The sequence below is a fragment of the Salvelinus sp. IW2-2015 genome, linkage group LG9 (genome assembly GCF_002910315.2).
Source record: "Salvelinus sp. IW2-2015 linkage group LG9, ASM291031v2, whole genome shotgun sequence".
In the NCBI taxonomy this organism is placed as follows: domain Eukaryota; kingdom Metazoa; phylum Chordata; class Actinopteri; order Salmoniformes; family Salmonidae; genus Salvelinus; species Salvelinus sp. IW2-2015.
This window is the reverse complement of record NC_036849.1, coordinates 10,525,268-10,544,424: the sequence shown is the minus strand read 5'-3', so window position 1 is coordinate 10,544,424 and position 19,157 is coordinate 10,525,268. Positions and strand designations below refer to the sequence as shown.

The 19,157-nt window shown below is 40.9% G+C and overlaps 1 protein-coding gene across 1 annotated transcript; it reads left to right on the top strand.

Moving 5' to 3' along the window:
* The first annotated feature begins 12,713 nt into the window (after window positions 1-12,713).
* Window positions 12,714-15,511, top strand: LOC111968552 (NF-kappa-B inhibitor alpha). Its single transcript, XM_023994210.2, has 6 exons — window positions 12,714-13,040; window positions 13,581-13,686; window positions 13,871-14,084; window positions 14,290-14,378; window positions 14,519-14,776; window positions 15,013-15,511. The coding sequence occupies exons 1-6, from the start codon at window positions 12,748-12,750 to the stop codon at window positions 15,055-15,057; spliced, it is 1,005 nt and encodes a 334-aa protein (XP_023849978.1). The 5' UTR covers window positions 12,714-12,747; the 3' UTR covers window positions 15,058-15,511.
* Window positions 15,512-19,157: the final 3,646 nt, after the last annotated feature.

The following is a 19,157-nucleotide window of genomic DNA, read 5'->3' as shown; positions in this document are numbered from 1 at the left end:
TTGCAAGATCGGATCAGAAGATGTCCTAAAACGTTAAATTAACGCTATCCATATTACATTGACATTAGTGATGTATAACAATAAAAAAAAACTGACCATGCAATTAAGATATGTTTTGTGATTTTTCAATGTTTTCTCTGTGATACCGAGATGCGTAGGACTATACTATCTCGTAGACAGTCAAGTTTCTGCAAATACATGAATGTCCTTTAGGAACAGTATGTGTTTAATAAACTGCCCAAATGCAAGAAAAAACAGACTGACCTCCAGAATTTGATCAAATATTGTTGAAAATGTCAAAATAAGAAATAGCCCATAACATTTTTGTTTAATCCTAATAATGTCATTGCATATGACTAATATTAATATTATGCCACAAATACAACAAGGATAGGTCGTTATTTCCTAAATCATGTTGATTATAATAGAGTGACTCCCTCTCTCCAAGCAAAGTGCGTAATGAATGAGTGATTTGCTTCCTCACGCGCCTAACCTTTCTGGGAATTCTTTATTCGGATTTGAATTATCCTGCTGTTGATAAGCGACTAGCAATTAAGATGACATGATTGTTTTGGTTTTCTGTTCTGTTGGCATGCCGCGTAATTTATAGCATTTATGAGAAGTCTGTTGTCTTAATCTGTCCATTTGATGCACTTTACCTGCTTTCTCATTTGTTTTGTGGGGCTGCAAGCTGTGCGAGCAGTAACGAATGTAACCGCGCGATTAAGCCGTTTAATTTGAGAGGCAGCTCTTCCAGATGCAATCTTTCAACAGCCATTAGTAGGACCTAACCTATGCCAACAATGTTACAGAAACATCCATTAGACTTACGAATGCTCCCCTTGAGTAGCCTATATACGTCTCCTTAACAGACATCTTCATGTTTTACATTTGTGCGTGATTTTACCAACTGTCATTAAAACTGGGTACAGTGACTCGGATTGGAGGAGCCCAATTAGCCCTATCAACAATAAAACACAGATGTTGTCTCTCCACACCTTTTATCTGTCGCCTGAATGCAGATTGTTTTTATTCAAACAGATCCCCTTATCAGAATGATATAGCCTAGGTAGTGCCTAAGGTGGTAAGTATACCTACGTTCATCGATAGTCCTTCATGTTAATTTATTCAGCCTTTAGGTCTACTGTGCTTTTACAAATGGCTATCCTAATTTGTCAGCATTCAGAACCAGCCTGTATAAAACTGTAGGCTATTTTATCAGTTACGGTCATAAGATAATGAGATGTGCTATTGCTTTTTTCATTACGGACGTAGCACCCTATCTCCACTAGGCCTATCTGTTCTCTCTTTGTTGCGTTATCGATGGGAATATCTAACAGAATATCTCCGTGTCCGTTTTCCCTAGTGAGACCAACGCGCTATCTCCGCTGCAGAAGGTTAGTGATGCTCACGGCACTGACAAGAGAAGATAATTGGTGGCGGAGACCCAACCCACCGATAACCTGCCAGCGGGAAAGAGGGCATTTACGTTTCTCCTGCCCTCCTTGCGAAGCTGGGGACGCAGATAAGAGATCAGAGAAGCAAATGCATTTTTATCCCGAGGGAGCGTATCGCTCTGGCCCTGGTGGTTTACAATATGTTGTGCCGAGTTGGTTCGTGGTTAGGGGGCGTCCCTGGAAATTAATCAAAGCGGATGAGCGTGAGAACTGGTACTTCCTTTTGACGTGCGCTTGACAAGGGCCACCTCGGGAATTAAGAGGTGTCTCTGTACAGAGTGTTATAACATCCAATGCACATTCAGTGGAAATCACAATTAGGCTTTGCATCAAGTAATATTAAAAACATCTAATACATTTTAATTGTGGGCCTAGCTTGCATTATTTATTATAGGCTATTTTAGCAGGCTATGTCATGCATAGCCTACGCCTTGTTTAATGAAAGGAATCTAATCAACATTAGGGAAACATTTACAACACTATTTGTTCATGGCACTCATAGGCCTATGCTACTTCGTTCAGAAATGGAACTTTTGAAATATTTTTCATTGTCAAAATGTAAACAACATTTGTTTAGACCTTGGCCGGATTTTTGAACGTTTCTTCTTGCTAGATAGACTTACTGCTTTGACAAGATTAGCCCCGATGTCAGATTATTGAGATGTTATCTGTGTGATCAATGCCTTCCTCTAATCCCACAGACTGCTGAAAATGAATTTATTGATTTTTCTTTTTCATCCGTTTTAAAGTATTACGTCTGGACTACAGCCTGGCATGTGGTCACAGTGGCCTATAATCGCTTAGTCCTTATAATAATATGCATTTTTTCTGATGCTTTTTGTTTTTATTTAATCGCTGTTGGGGACCTCGTACTACTAAGCATTATACGATGTTTAAGTGTGTGTGTTGGATTCATGGTCGGCTCTCTTGTTAGTGCGTGGTGCGGTGGTGTTTCAGCACCGCGGGAGACGGACAGCTCCAGCCTCAGCTCCAGCCCTGCAAGATTTGGCAGCTCCCTGGCCGACAGATTGCTCAATAATTACATTTTTGATTGTTCTTAATTAGCACTCATGTTCTGCCCCGGCCCGTTAGAAAGAAGACATGGACAGTCTTGTTTATGACTTAAACGGAAACATCTTTCGTTCTTTCTCTCTTTCTCTTTTTTCATTATTTAATTATTTCTCTCTGTCTACATGTAGTCCTACCTAGCTAGAATAATATAGGCCTACTGCTGTAAAGATCGACTGGTAAATCAAAGTCTTCAGAACATGCATAGGCTTTTTTTTCTTCTTCGTGAACTAAAGGAATATGTCTGTCCTCTATCGCCATCTTCTGGTGTCTTGTGATTAGTTCATGCTCAAATTAGTGCGTGTATATGACATTTTTCTCTTTATTTCAGAATGTCAGATTCTTATGTTTCTTGTGCTGTGCTTGAACTGAGATGTTGCTGTTGTGTAGCTAGTGATATCGTTTCAACCCAATATATCACATGTATCCAAATCAGGTGTTTTCAGTCTGCCTTTAACCCTGTGTGACCCACGGTTGCATTTGTCCTAAACTGCATTCCGTACAGGTCCTAAACTAAAGAATTATGTCAAACACTACATAGTGCATCTCTTCTGACCCAGATGTATCTCTTAGTAATATTTGTTGTGTGTCAATATGATTATTGTGGCATCAGTAGCCTCTGAAACATTAGAAACTGTCCACTTGTCTGAGACCACACTGGTCCCCTACACAAGCATATGTTGTAAGCCATCCATGCCAAGTACATGACTTAAAGAGATGGCTGAAGAGATGGAGAAACAAACATTCTGAGCTAGAGCTAGAGAGGTAGTTCTGTAAGTGTTGGAAAAACACATCATTGGGCTTAAAGGGTTGCCAAACTGAGACTTAAACCATGTTTCCATCCACAGTTGTATTTATGCGAGTAAAGTCATACCTGTATATTTAAAAAAAATTATGACAGCTGTGATAAAAAACATTTTAAAAATAAATAACATTTCGGTAGAAGTTTATAAATGCAGACAGATCATTTGTTCATTTGACATGGTGGGACCATTTTTGTGTCCATACAACTAATTATGCGAGAAATGGTAGTGGAACCCCTTTATGTGCAAATATTGATATAATCACCATATTGAAGTCAACTTGGAGTCACGCAATGATATGGTGTGTGGTTCTCCAACTCGGGAAACCATGCTTAGGGTACAGATGAAATAACATATGATGAACTTCACAGGGTGGAGAAAGTGTACAGTGTTGAGCTTGATGCTATACTTTACAATAAATATCAATGGTCTTATTTTGGTGACATCATTATCGACGCTTGACTGCCATTTTACAAATACAAATATTATTGTCCAGAGGACATTAATAAAAAAACTAATATTTCCCTCATTATGTCGAGATCACGATTTATCTCATGATCACTACAAAGGTTGTTTTGTTCACAAGATCATTTTGTTGTGATCACGACATAACAAAAGTTGTTTTGTGGAGATCATGAGATAATCAAAAATAGGCTACCACGCATCATCCATTCATTTGTTCAGATGCACCGTGCACTATAACCACCTCATCATGGAGCCCCGTGGCTGCTGCTGCATTGAATGCATTGAGCTCGTGGGGCATTTAAGCCCTGAAAGATGCCTGCCTGACAAGCGGCACTGTCTCCCAGGCTGCAGGCCCCAAGACCACAGCCAATCGCATACAAGGTACAACACAGCTAACTTGGCTAGTCTTGTGAGCTATCTGATTAACTAGGTAGTTTTGTTAGCTATCTAGTTTGTTATCTATGCTGTTTGTAATCTTCCATAACTGATATGTGTATGGGGACACTACATGTTTTGTGGATAATATTAACATTTATAGTGGGTGAGCTGCATTCCTGGCAGGTGGATGAGACTCAATTTCAGCCTTAGAGGCTCACCCACTCTGTACATTTGAATATTATCCATAAAACACAGTGTCCCTTACAATTATACACATATCAGTTATGCAAGCTGACAACCAGCACAGATAAAAAGCTAGTTAGCTAGCTAATAATAATACCTAGCTAGCTAGCTTGCTCACAAGACTAGCCAAGTTAGCTGCGTTGTTGCTTGCATGCGATTGGCTGTTTGTCTTGGGGGTGGCAACGACCAGGGCTTAAATGCCCCACGAGGGCACAGATGCCCCAAATGCTCTTAGCTCAAGTTACGGGACATTTAGCTTGTTAACATTGTGACTTATTAACTGATGAGCTCCAACCACAAATGAAAGCATGATGTTAGCATGAAATGTACCATCACTTAGTGTAGCAATCAATAAAAATGTGTGCGTGATCCACCGTGGGCTCTGCCGCCTCAGCCATACTGTCAATCTATCATCAATACTTACACTCCTATTTAAAGAGTTTATCTTGTGACCTAGACAAAACAACTTTTTTTCTGTTGTGATTATGAGACAAAGAAGTTGTGATCTCAAGGGATTAACTGTTTAATTCATATGTCCTCTCTGGACTTCCGTAATAATAACCTCATCATGTAGACTAGCCTACCCGCAATGTATCTGATAGCTGTTGGCTAGAGTGTAGGTGCCAAGACCAAAGTAGTCAAGTTTCCTATTTAACGCTTCTGTGTTTATGACAAAACTATCAAAAGAGTTGAAAGTGTGATGGAAACACATTGAACTTGAGATTTTTATTCAACACATGAAGACCTAAGTGAAAAAGAACATTTTGTGTGCACTACACTCCAAAAATGTCACAGATCCCTCCGGAAATTTCATCACACACACACACGTGTCCCCTATTCCCACTGATTAGTATTTGTATATACAGTCGTTTTTCAACCACTACACACATTTCTAGTTAACAGACTATAGTTTGGTTAGGACATCTAATTTGTGCATGACACAAGTCATTTTTCCAACAATTGTTTTCAGATTATTTCACTTATAATTCACTGTATCACAATTCCAGTGGGTCAGAAGTTTACATACACTAAGTTGACTGTGCTTTTAAACATTTACAACACTATTTGTTCATGGCACTCATAGGCCTATGCTACTTCGTTCAGAAATGGAACTTTTGAAATATTTTTCATTGTCAAAATGTAAACAAAAATAGAAAGGTTTGGCCATAATGACCATCGTTATGTTTGGAGGAAAAAGGGGGAGGCTTGTAAGCCAAAGAACACCATCCCAACCATGAAGCACGGGGGTGGCAGCATCATGCTGTGGGGGTGCTTTGCTGCAGGAGGGACTGGTGCACTTCACAAAAGAGATGGCATCATGAGGTAGGAAAATGATGTGGATATATTGAAGCAACATCTCAAGACATCAGTCAGGAAGTTGAAGCTTGGTCACAAATGGGTCTTCCAAATGGACAATCACCCCAAGCATACTACCAAAGTTGTGGCAAAATGGCTTAAGGCCAACAAAGTCAAGGTATTGGAGTGTCAGGAGCATTTCCTCTTATTCCATGTCCGACTAGAGAGCTGATGGTATGAAAATGTTTGGTCACTGTTGTTAACATGCCACAATTATATCAGAAAGCAATGCAATCTGTAAAGACAAAGTTCACACAAAATACAGTCATCCATTTCATTAACACACTTTATTGTTTTGCATTGGGTTGTATTTGGTTAATGTTTGACAAGGCAGCACACTCATCACTACTGTACAATTTCCTTTGTATTTTGATTCAGTAATTCACTAGTATTAACTATGAGTCACCATTCTTGTCTGCTCTCGGCTCTCAGTGTTTCAGAAACTCTTGTCCTGTGGAGTTTTAGGTATTCCCATCAATGCCCACCCCCACCATTGTCCTCCTCTACCAGTGAGATGCAGATTATAGGTTCTTACCAGTGATATGTATTCACTAGATGACTGACAGGGGGCGCTGTTCGAAGACGCCATCCACCATTACGAAACTCTCCATAGGTTTCATGGGATTTTACAGTATTTCAACGTAATGTTTCAAGGACAAAAATACATGCATTTATTTTGATCTAGTGGGGACTGCAACATAAGAACTCTATTGTAATATATGTGTTGTGGAGAAATGACCAGGCAGGAGACGGGAGTACAGTTAGTTTTCCCGCTAACTCCATGTTGAGATAGATTCCATCTTTTTGTTGTTGAGCTGTGTACACTGTGAACAGTTCCAATACTGTTTCAGTTGTACCTTCCTCTTCTTGTGCTGCGTCTGACACTTTGTGCYCTCTTGCTGTGCGTTTTGAGGCTTTACACACTRTCTGTAAATGTCCAACCTTTCCACAATTGTGGCACTTTTCATTTTGGAATCGACATTCACTGTGCTGATGATTATCTCCCCCACATCTGTAGCAACTTGGCTTAGACCTTTGAGATGTGGGCTGCTTTGTTCTTGTGTAACCTTGAGGACGGGACTGAGAAAAGTGTGACTTTTGTGAGCCTTTTTCACCACGTGCATCACTGACCTTGTGAACACCTTTCTGACGTTCTGCATGTCCCGATAGCTCAATAGTATCCCTGTGGGCAAGCTCGAGTCCAAGTGCGATATCACAGGCTTTCTTAAAGGTCAGGTCCTTCTCTGACAGAAGCCTTCTGTGATATGCTTCACCTGTGAGACCACATACAAACTTGTCTCGAAGAGCAACATCAAGAAATTGTGCAAACTCACATGTACTTGCCAGCCTTTTCAAAGCAAGGATGTAGTCAGCCATGGTTTCCCCTTGACTCTGGTGACGTTGGTAACATCTGAAACGTTCTGCAATGAGAATTGGCTTAGGCTTGAAATGCCTTGAAAGAGTTTCAGTCAGTTCTGCATAGTTCAACTCCACTGCTTTTATTGGTTCAATGAGACCTTTCAGCAATCCATACTCAGTTGGACCCAAAACACTGAGAAATACGTCTACTTTCTTTTCATCTTTGATTTTATTTGCAGCCAGCCAACGCTCAAAACGCTCCACATAGGAATCAAAATCCTCTTTTGTAGCCTCAAACTCTGGTACTCGACCAATGGTTGCCATTTTCACAGTTAATTGTTCAGTTTCCTTATTCTTTGTATTCCTTAATTTTCATCTAATTCTTCACTTCAGAAGTTTCTGCAATTACTTCATTCACTGCACTCATTTGTAATAATGTACACACCGTGTTACGTTCCTTCTTCCTTTTTTTTTCTTCTTCTTGACAATATTTCTCCACTGAGATCGCCTAATTTCAATGGGTTCAATGAGTATTTTTTATTTAACCACCAGAGGGCAGTGTCGCTATTCTGGACTCCAATAGTCTTGCTGCCAAGTAGCAAGAATATTGGAGTCCAGAATAGCGACACTGCCCTCTGGTGGTTAAATAAAAAAAAACTGTCATTAAACCCATACTGTACAGTTAGCAGTGCTTAGCCTTTTTTACTGGCGAAAGAAAATAAAAAACAACTGACGAATTACATAATTATTTTGAGTTTCATAACTCACGCAACATTCTACCCTTCAAGCAATGTCCGTTAAAGAAGTTTAATCACCTCGTCGCCACTGTAATATTTGTGTTGTGGAGAAATGACAAGGCAAGAGACGGGAGTACAGTTCGTTTTCGTTTAGTCAAAACCTCTCGTGCTCTACAGTCGCCGGGCACAATAGTGCGCATGTGCATTTCCTATTAGGTGTAGTAACTGTCGTAATACATCACCGCTTAGTAACAGCATAGTAACTAATATAAACAGATGTAGATCACAGATACTACATCTATAAAATAAAATAAAACTATTTTCTTTTGAGAAAGAATTGGCTTCTATTCAGCTCATACAATATTGGCTTCTATTCAGTTCATACATTACTATGTATTGTTTAAGAAATGTACTTATTACAGTGTCTGTAATGATTTTTTTTCAAAACATATTCATCTTCCAAAACCTGTAGCCGTTGAAACGAAAACATGTAGCTCATCTCTATACACTACAAAGCAACACAATGTAGATTACTGTCATGTACAGCTGGAGAAGTTAATGCATTATACCAAAATAATATGTTTTTAATATTGCTGACCAATTTAAGATCCATCTTGTTACTCCCCCGTGAAGCCAGTAAAAAATAAATTGCATTAGTTAAGATCAATAAATGACTCTTAATACAACAAACTATTCACTCAGACTGTAAAAAACACTTGCTTCACTGATGGCCTTTTTGTATACATCATTTCATGTTAGGTTGGCTGCTAACGTTAACTACAGTACATTCATTGTCAATGCACTATTTGTTCAACAGTTGTGAAAGGACTATTAGAAAATCCATAAGAACAGTTCAGTTGTTATGTATCACCACTTCATCCACGCTTAATAACATCACCAATGGGCTATCATTTTGTAAACTAGAATAGCATACATGGACATTTGCTTACATGCGTTGCTATGGTTACACAGTACCACAAGCTGTCATGAGTTGTCTGTCTCTCAAAACAGACCAAAAAAGTAGATTTTCTACACTATTAATTGCGATACTTACATTACCAGTCAAAAGTTTGGACACTCCTACTCATTCAAGGGTTTTTCTTTATTTTTACTATTTTCTACATTGTAGAATAATGGTGAAGACATCACAACTATTTTAGACTCTTCAAAGTAGTCACCCTTTGCCTTGATGTCACTTTGTACACTCTTGGCATTCTCTAAACCAGCTTCATGAGGAATGCTTTTCCAACAGTCTTGAAGGAGTTCCCACATATGCTGAGCACTTGTTGGCTGCTTTTCCTTCACTCTGTGGTCCAACTCATCCCAAACCATCTCAATTGGGTTGAGGTCAGGTGATTGTGTAGGCCAGGTTATCTGATACAGCACAATCACTCTCCTTCTTGGTCAAATAGCCAATTACACAGCCTGGAGGTGTGTTTTGGGTAATTGTCCAGTTGAAAAACAAATGATTGTCGCACTAAGCGCAAACCAGATGGAATGGCGTATCGCTGCAGAATGCTGTGGTAGCTATGCTGGTTAAGTGTTCCTTGAATTCTAAATAAATCACCAACAATGTCCAGCAAAGCAACCTCAGCAAAGATCATCCGTTCACCTACTCTGCATCTCACAAAGACATGACGGTTGAAACCAAAAATCTCAAATTTGGAATCATCAGACCAAAGGACAGATTTCAACTGGTCTAATTCTTGGCCCAAACAAGTCTCTTATTATTATTGGCATCCTTTAGTAGTGGTTTCTTTGCAGCAATTCGACCATGACGGCCTGATTCACACAATCTTCTCTGAATATTTAAATTTATTTTTTACTTTTACCCATTTCTCTCTGAAATGTTGTGTTATCCAATTGGTAGTTACAGTCTTGTCTCATCGATGCATACAGACTCGGAAAAGGCATGCATCCTCCGAAACACAACCCAGCCAAGCCACATTGCTTCTTGACACAATGCTGCTTAACCCAGTAGCCAGCCGCCCCAATGTGTCTGAGGAAACACTGTACACCTGGCAACTGTGTCAGCATGCATTGTGCCCGGCCCGCCACAGGAGTCGCTGCAAGAGCATCCCTGCTGGCCAAACCCTCCCCTAACCCAGACAATTGTGCAGCAGGGATGTTCTTGTAGCAACTCCATGGGCCTGGACTTGAACCAGGATCTCTAGCGGCACAGCTAGCACTGCGATGCAGTGCCTTAGACCACTACGCCAGGGGAGGCCCTCCCCTCAACAGTTGATGTTGAGATGTGTCTGTTACTTGAACTCTGAAGCATTTATTTGGGCTGCAATCTGAGGTGCAGTTAACTCTAATTAACTTATCCTCTGCAGCAGAGGTACTGTTGAAGTCGGAGGTTTACTTAGTTTGGAGTCATTAAAACTCATTTTTCAACCACTACACAAATGTCTTGTTAACATACTATAGTTTTGGCAAGTCGGTTAGGACATCTACTTTGTGCATGACACAAGTAATGTTTCCAACAATTGTTCTCAGACAGATCATTTCATTTATAATTCACTGTATCACAATTGTGTGTCAGATGTTTACATACACTAAGTTGACTGTGCCTTTAAACAGCTTGGAAAATTCCAGAAAATGATGTCATGGCTTTAGAAGCTTCTGATAGGCTAATTGACATAATTTGAGTCAATTGGAGGTGTAGCTGTGGATGTATTACAAGACCTTACTTCAAACTCAGTGCCTCTTTGCTTGACATCATGGGAAAATCAAAAGAAATCGACCAAGACCTCAGAAGAAAAAAAAATGTAGACCTCCACAAGTCTGGTTCATCCTTGGGAGCAATTTCCAAATGCCTGAAGGTACCGCGTTAATCTGTACAAACAATAGTACGCAAGTATAAACACCATGGGACCACGCAGCCGTCATGCCGCTCAGGAAGGAGACACGTTCTGTCTCCTTCCTTGGTATATTAAGTGTACTGTATACTGTATGTCATTGGTTTTTACAAGGTTAAGTTTCCTCTGAAACTCCCATCCACCCATCACACATTCTACCTGCAGCAACGTTTGTTGTTATCTATTACAATGTCAGGTGAGACATTTTCTCTTGAAAATTAATATACTGCATTTCTTATACTTAGGCTGCAATGTGTGTGTGTGTGTGTGTGTGTGTGTGTGTGTGTGTGTGTGTGTGTGTGTGTGTGTGTGTGTGTGTGTGTGTGTGTGTGTGTGTGTGTGTGTGTGTGTGTGTGTGTGTACAAGAGAGTCTGTAACAAGAGAGTCTCCCATCCCCCTTGTTGTTTACACACATTTAGCTAGAGACAGACATTCTTGTTGTTCCTCAAAAAGTACTCCATGTGCCGGGAGTTTCCTACCACGTCTGGTCCACCCAGTCATGTGTCTCAATAGAATATCTCAAGAGAACATTCCATACAAGGCCTCTCATAATAGGAGATCAAAAACTTGATGGCCTCCCGTACCTAGACTTTAAAGTCAGATTTAACACACGGTCTTGTGTCACAGGGAAGTAAACATGACTTCTTTCCTTCGTTGTAAATCAGGTATTTTTCTGCCACCTGCCTCGTCAAATGATTAGTTGTCTTGTTATACTGGTTATTGATCAAATCATGGTTCAACCATAGACAGACACTCAAAAGCACCATTTATACCTGGTTGTGTCTTTTGTCCTGATCTTGTCGACATTCTGATTGTGCCCACGTTTTTAGACAGGTGTAGACAATCAAAAGGAACATTGAAATGTTCATCCTGCCCACCTCCCGAGGTACAGTAGTCAGACACTCATTATGTCTGGATATCTTACAAGTGTAGACTGAACTGAACAGAGAAAACAACATTTAAATCATCATTCTTCGGTTCTCTAAAATCATTGACAGGTGGGACATTGACTGATAACATCAATGCGTCTTACAATAAATATGATTTAGAAAGAATAGTTGTGAAATAATTTGCATAAAGGAATAGACCAGGAAATCTGGTCACACATTTTAATATCATATGTAGACAAATTTCTGGAAATGTGGGCACAATCAGAATGTAGAGTAGATCAGGACACAGGACCCATGTTAGCACCAGGTATACACAGGGCTAGAATGTCAACAAATGGGTCTTCTTTTAATTTAATTTTTCCCCCCAGTTCAGTTGGGTCCTGTCAGAGGTATCAGTCATTAGTCATGTTTTGTCAGTCTATGAAGTCAGATGAACAGTGGTTACCACTAGAGTGCATATGTTCCTGCCAGTGTGGTCTGGTAATATGGAGATAGTTGCTATGTTTATGTTGCTTTGATTCAAAGAGAAATGTACCTTGATGTGTGTGATTGTGTTTCATCCCCTGTGTTATGCAAATAGAAAGACCCCTAGAATAACCTGTGTTGTTCAGAACCGCACAATTTGAACAGTAAAGCAAATTGGCACCCAGGATAAATAAGCAAACACAGGAACTTCCCTTAGAACTGCATTACAATTAGGAAATATTATGTTTGTCATTAGACATATCATTGCAGAGGGACAAAATATTTAAAAATAAAAACATTTGATAGGTCTACTCAGCCAATAGGCTACTAGCAGAATAGATCATAGCCTATAATCTCAATGCACAAAATCAAATTTTGTTTTCGTGACACAATTTAATTTCATGAGTGAATTTATTTGTTTTGTTTTTCATTTAGGCTATTCTTTGCTTTTATGTAGGATTATGCAAAAATATCCAAGCCCCTTTGCAGTGTTCTAACATAAACCTAATCTGTTGAGGCCACAAGTATGAAAATGCAGAATTGAAATATGTGGGGCCCATATTTCCCCATGGAGACCGTTTGGAGTCCTGCGTTCCGCCTGGAAATCCCCCACCCTGTGTTGACTCCTCCCCCCTCCGACACTACTGAGAATTTAACGCTGGTGTATGTCAAGTTCCGAATTACAACCAGCACAGCAGCCAGTGTCAACAATGGACCTTCATCGAGCTAGTATCCTCAACCACATGGATTATAACACTGATGGTCGACATTCTAAGGATAGGAAAGTGCAATCTATCAACGAAGAGCGGCTGGACAGCGGCCTTGACTCTCTCAAAGACGAGGAATATGAAGTTGTCGCCAGTGAGCTCGAGTGTCTTCGTGTGGATTGTCCCTCACCGCAGAGAGACGAATGCGGCAATGAACCCTGGAAGGAACACGTTTTAGAGGACGGAGACACGTATGTTGAGATACTATAATCAAATCAACAGACATTCAAGTTTTGTTTCCAGAGTTACATTAAATCGACTGTTATTTCTAGCTTATATAATTAGCTAATTTTTGTAGTCGACTAATTATAGCGCAATTGTGGTTGTCTTCCTGTGTGCAAAAGTTACGTTTGCATTTGCATGCAAAGTAGCTCCAATCTAAACAATGCACAAGGAAGGTATTGGGGGAGAGTGATTATGGCCATTGTGGGCTTTACGTAAACAAACCTTTCAGAACGGAATGTACTATGGCTGGGGGTCAAAGAAGGCGGCGCTCACACTCCGCTGGTCGGGAAAGTCCCGGGCCTTGTGCCAGAAACCAGATACGCTGCAACGTGCGCCAGTGCGTCAAGCCACCACTAGTAGAAATAGCTTGAGGGAAAGGTGTGACGACTGTGAAGTGCTGCCTGTTTTTCATTCTAAGTGTTAACCTTATGTCGTATTCAGGAATCATGTTCATTTATTTTTGAGTAGTCTGAGCAGTTAATAATTCCCCCGTGTCTTCTATGCAGGCTTCTCCACCTTGCCATTATCCATGAAGCCAAGGACTGTGCAAGGAAGTTGATAGAGCTGTCATGCAATGAGCCTTTCCTCAATCAACAGAACTACCAGAGACAGGTACATACAGTTAAGACCTGCACAATTACAGTAAATGCTTAGATGGAGTACAAGGTGTGTGTATGAGAGAGAATTAAGTAGATACACAAATACAGTAAAAGGTGTGTGTGAGAGAGATCGAGAGGGGCAGAGAGAGACTCATACTTCCAGTTCCTAACCATACCCGTCCTGCTCCCCTATACAGACTCCGCTCCATCTGGCTGTGATCACAGAGCAGGCTGAGATAGTGGAGCGTCTGCTGAAGGCTGGCTGTGACCCAATGCTAGTGGACGACAGTGGCAATACAGCCCTCCACATCGCCTGTAGGAAGGGCTCTCTCACCTGCTTCAGTGTCCTCACCCAGACCCAGGGCTGCTCGACCCAGCTCCCAGCCATCATGGCCACGTCAAACTACAGTGGTAAGACACTGAAAAACATAGTTTATTTTCTGTTTCTTATTTCAGCTTGTGGGGAACATGTGGCCATTACTAGAACTAAACAATTACAAAAATAATGTCTAACAACAATGTTACTGTAGTAATTACACAGGTATAAGAGTAACTTAACGTAAAGTATTATTACCCTGTTCTCTAACCATTGGTCTTCCTCTGCTCTCTGTTTCAGGTCAGAACTGTTTGCATCTGGTCTCTATCCATGGCTTTCTCTCGCTTGTGGAGAGCCTTGTTGCTCTCGGAGCTGACATCGATGCACAGGTAGGCTATGCAGCAAGTTAGCCTTTTTTCAACCCCACCCTCGCAATAGTCCATTTGATTATGTCATTCACATTTCCTAAAAAGCACCCAAATGCTGTGTATTTCCCATTAACTTATTTGACACTTGTTTGGCATTCCAGGAGCAGTGTAATGGCCGCAGCCCTCTCCACCTGGCTGTGGACCTACAGAACCTGGACTTGGTTCGGCTCCTGGTCAGTAACGGCGCTAACGTCAACAGCCTAACCTATGGAGGTCACACGCCGTACCACCTGACCTACGGTCGCCAGGACGCTGCAATCCAAAGGGAACTGTATGAGCTGACGGCTCAGGAGTTGAGAGAACTGCCAGACAGTGAGTCTGAGGACAGTGAGGAAGAGGGACAGTCTGATGAGGAAGAGGTGAGTGTGACTGAACTGATGTGAGTATGTGGACTGTAGGTGTGTGTGTGAGGCATCTCTACTGTGTGTGATTGCTTATGCAGCGTAGAGTTTTTCCATATATCCTCTGGTGAAACAGCTGTGAAACCGGTTCAGCATATCTAGCTGTATGTCATGAGTGAACCTAGCAGATTGGATGTTTTAGATAGTCATAAATTAACTTTGGCTCTAATCCACCTTCTCCTTTCCTTTCGCAGGTAACATGTTGGTATGATGACATTCAATGGAATATGCACAAGTAGGAAGTAGACCAAAGAACCTGTAGAGAACAGTAGTACAGACAGGGAGAAGCTCTTCTGCCCACAGGCTCTAGCTATGGTACAGTGGCATGCCCAGCAGTGGTGCCAACCTCAGAGGTTGAGGATGGCAGAAGGCTGGGGTACACCCTAGGACTGACATAGTGATGATGGACAGTGTGAACCAATGAGAAGATGCCAAATAAACTAAATGGATGCCAATAAATAATGCTCTTTATGGCTCTCTGAAAGATACTCATTATCACAAAGCTTACATCCAACCAACGATGTAATAGCATCAGCATGTATTATATTGTAAATGGCTGTGAATACAAATACATATTTTTTTTATAACTGTAAATGTATAAAGTTTGACATTACTGTAAATGTTATCCATTGCATGTGGAAGGGTAAAGCAAGCCACAAACTCCAGTAAATTAAAACATGACATTTAACTTCGCCTTGATTTCTGGTGTTTTTCCATCAGTGTGGGAGATGGTGATGAAAAAAATGAGTTTTTTTTCTTCTTCTCCAGTACTTGAAAGTGCAGGCAACATGCCCAATGGACTATTTGGAATGTGACCATATCTGAGACTGAATTATTTAATTATGTTAAATAAATCAAACAGATCCTGAAAGGTCAGTGTTCAAGACAAACACATTATTATGAAGATATAATGGCAAATCACCAATGCCTTAACAGAATAAGGGACTGAAGTGTAAAGATGCTGGTGATCAGGCTTCAGAATGAGTCGCAGGCATAGGATGAGCCGTAACATATATCCATAGACTTGTAGAGGTCTGTATCTATATTATTATAGATGAGTACACTGGAATTTCCTGTAAGGGAAGGGCCAATCAAGGCAGTGTTGAAAATTCCGCTGGGGAGTCATAGTTCCCAGACACGGTATTCCAGACATGAGGAACTTCACGGAATTCCTCACTTAGAATTAGTCAGAAGGGATTCTCCAATGTAATTATGGTCATGTGATGTGAAGATGCAGTATAACTAACTGCGTGTTTTAACAGTCTGCTAGAAATCTGAGACTAGTGCCAGTGTGGTTGTACAAGCTAAAAACCTCACGGGATTCTACCATAGCGCTACTAGTGTTTATACTACAAAGATGAGTAATATTTCCCCTGTCGCTCTACTTTTCAGTGGTATATTCTCAAAGAAACCTCTGCAAGTGAAGGCAAATGATTTAGTCATAGCATGCTCCCTCAAAGCCCCAAGTGAGCAGGAAACACAGAGGGGCAGTCAGGCAATTCAGAAAAGAGCCCCAATGGGGGATAAGAGGGACTCGTATGACTCAGCATGACAAGGAGAAATGACAAAGCCTTCAGATGGAAAATCCGGACTGTCTTCATGAAGACAGTATTCAGACCCCTTCCACTTTTTCAACATTTAGTTGTTACAGCCTAAAATGTATAAAATAATGTTTTCCCTCAATCTACACACAATACCCCATAATGACAAATAGAAAATAGGTTTTTAGAAATGTTTGCAAATGTATAAAAAAAATGAAATGAATAATCTGAGACTCAAATTATTATTTATTTTATTTAACCTTTATTTAACCAGTTAGGCCAGTTGAGAACAACTGTGACCTGGCCAGGATAAAGCAAAGCAGTGCGACAAACACAGAGTTACACATGAGATAAACAAATGTACAGTCAAAAACACAATAGAAAAATCTATATACAGTGTGTGCAAATGTAGTACGATTAGGGGGGTAAGGCAATAAATAGTCCATAGTGGTGAAATAATTACATTTTAGCAATTAAACACTGGAGTGATAGATGTGCAGAAGATGAATGTGCAAGTAGAGATACTGGGGTGCAAAGGAGCAAAGAAATAAATAATATGGGGATGAGGGAGTTGGGTGGGCTATTTACAGATGGCTGTGTACAGGTGCAATGATCGGTGCAATGAAGCTGCTCTGACAGCTGATGCTTAAAGTTAGCGAGGGAGATATAAGACTCAAGCTTCAGTGATTTTTGTAATTCGTTACAGTCATTGGCAACAGAGAACTGGAAGGAAAGGCGGCCAAATGAGGAGTTGGCTTTGGGGATGACCAGTGAAATATACCTGCTGGAGGGCGTGCTACGGGTGGGTGCTGCTATGGTGACCAGTGAGCTGAGATAAGGCGGGGCTTTACCTAGCAAAGACTTAATAGATGACCTGGAGTGGGTTTGGCGATGAATATGAAGCGAGGGCCAGCCAACGAGAGCATACAGGTCGCAGTGGTGGGTGGTATATAGGGCTTTGGTGACAAAACGGATGGCACCGTGATAGACTACATACAATTTGCTGAGTAGAGTGCTGGAGGCTATTTTGTAAATGACATCGCCGAAATCAAGGATCGGTAGGATAGTCAGTTTTACGAGGGTAGGTTTGGCAGCGTGAGTGAAAGAGACTTTGTTGAGAAATAGGAAGCTGATTCTAGATTTAATTTTGGATAGGAGATGCTTAATGTGAGTCTGGAAGGAGAGTTTACAGTCTAACCAGACACCTAGGTATTTGTAGTTGTCCACATATTCTAAGTCAGAATATGTGGATATAGATTGAGGGGGAAAAACGGCTGTAACGTAAGAAAAAGTGGAAAAAAGTAGAGTTCTGAATACTTTCCGAATGCACTGTATCTTACATTAGTTATGTTTTGTTGGTATTTCGTGCCAGCCTTCAGCTACCCTCAACCCCTCCCATCTATATCTGAAGACCATCCAGTCACAGCATTCAGCTACCCTCAACCCCTCCCATCTACAGTTGAAATCGGATGTTTACATACACTTAGGTTGGAGTCATTAAAACTCGTTTTTCAACCACTCCACAAATTTCTTGGTAACAAACTATAGTTTTGGCAAGTCGGTTAGGACATCTACTTTGTGCATGACACAAGTCATTTTCCCAACAATTCTTTACAGACAGAGTATTTCACTTAATCACAATTCCAGTGGGTCAGAAGTTTACATACAGTAAATTGACTGTCTTTAAACAGCTTGGAAAATTCCAGAAAATTATGTCATGGCTTTAGAAGCTTCTGATAGGCTAATTGACATAATTTGAGTCAATTGGAGGTGTACCTGTGGATGTATTGCAATGCCTACCTTCAAATTCAGTGCCCCTTTGCTTGACATCATGGGAAAATCAAAAGAAATCAGCCAAGACCTCAGAAAAAAAATGTGTAGACTTCCACAAGTCTGGTTCATACTTGGGAGCAATTTCTAAATGCCTGAAGGTACCACGTTCATCTGTACAAACAATAGTACGCAAGTATAAACACCATGGGACCATACAGCCGTCATACCAATCAGGAAGGAGACGCGTTCTGTCTCCTAGAGATGAACATACTGTAATGAAACAGCAGGGAGCAGGTCTCGAACCCTCGACCTTCTAGCCCGAGGTCCGGCGCGCTATCGACTGTGCCGCAAAAGCATGCTCGTGCGGCAGAGTCAATTTCCGCGCTTATAAACCCAGGGTCGTTACAGTACTTTGGTGCGAAAAGTGAAAATCAATCGCAGAACAACAGCAAAGGACCTTGTGTAGAAGCTGGGGGAAACGGGTACAAAATTATTTATATCCACAGTAAAACGAGTCCTATATCGACATAACCTGAAAGGCCTCTCAGCAAGGAAGAAGCCACTGCTCCAAAACCGCCATAAAAAAGCCAGATTACGGTTTGCAACTGCACATTGGGGACAAAGATCGTGCTTTTTGGAGAAATGTCATCTGGTCTGATGAAACAAACATAGAACTGTTTGGCCATAAGGACCATCATTATGTTTGGAGGAAAAAGGGGGAAGCTTGCAAGCCAAAGAACACCATACCAACCGTAAAGCACGGGGGTGGCAGCATCATGTTGTGGGGGTGCTTTGCTGCAGGAGGGACTGGTGCACTTCACAAAAGAGATGGCTTCATGAGAAAGGAAAATGATGTGGATATATTGAAGCAACATCTCAAGACATCAGTCAGGAAGTTAAAGCTTTGTTGCAAATGGGTCTTCCAAATGGACAATGACCCCAAGCATACGTCCAAAGTTGTGGCAAAATGGCAAAAAGCCCTGACCTCAATCCTATAGAAAATTTGTAGGCAGAACTGAAAAAGC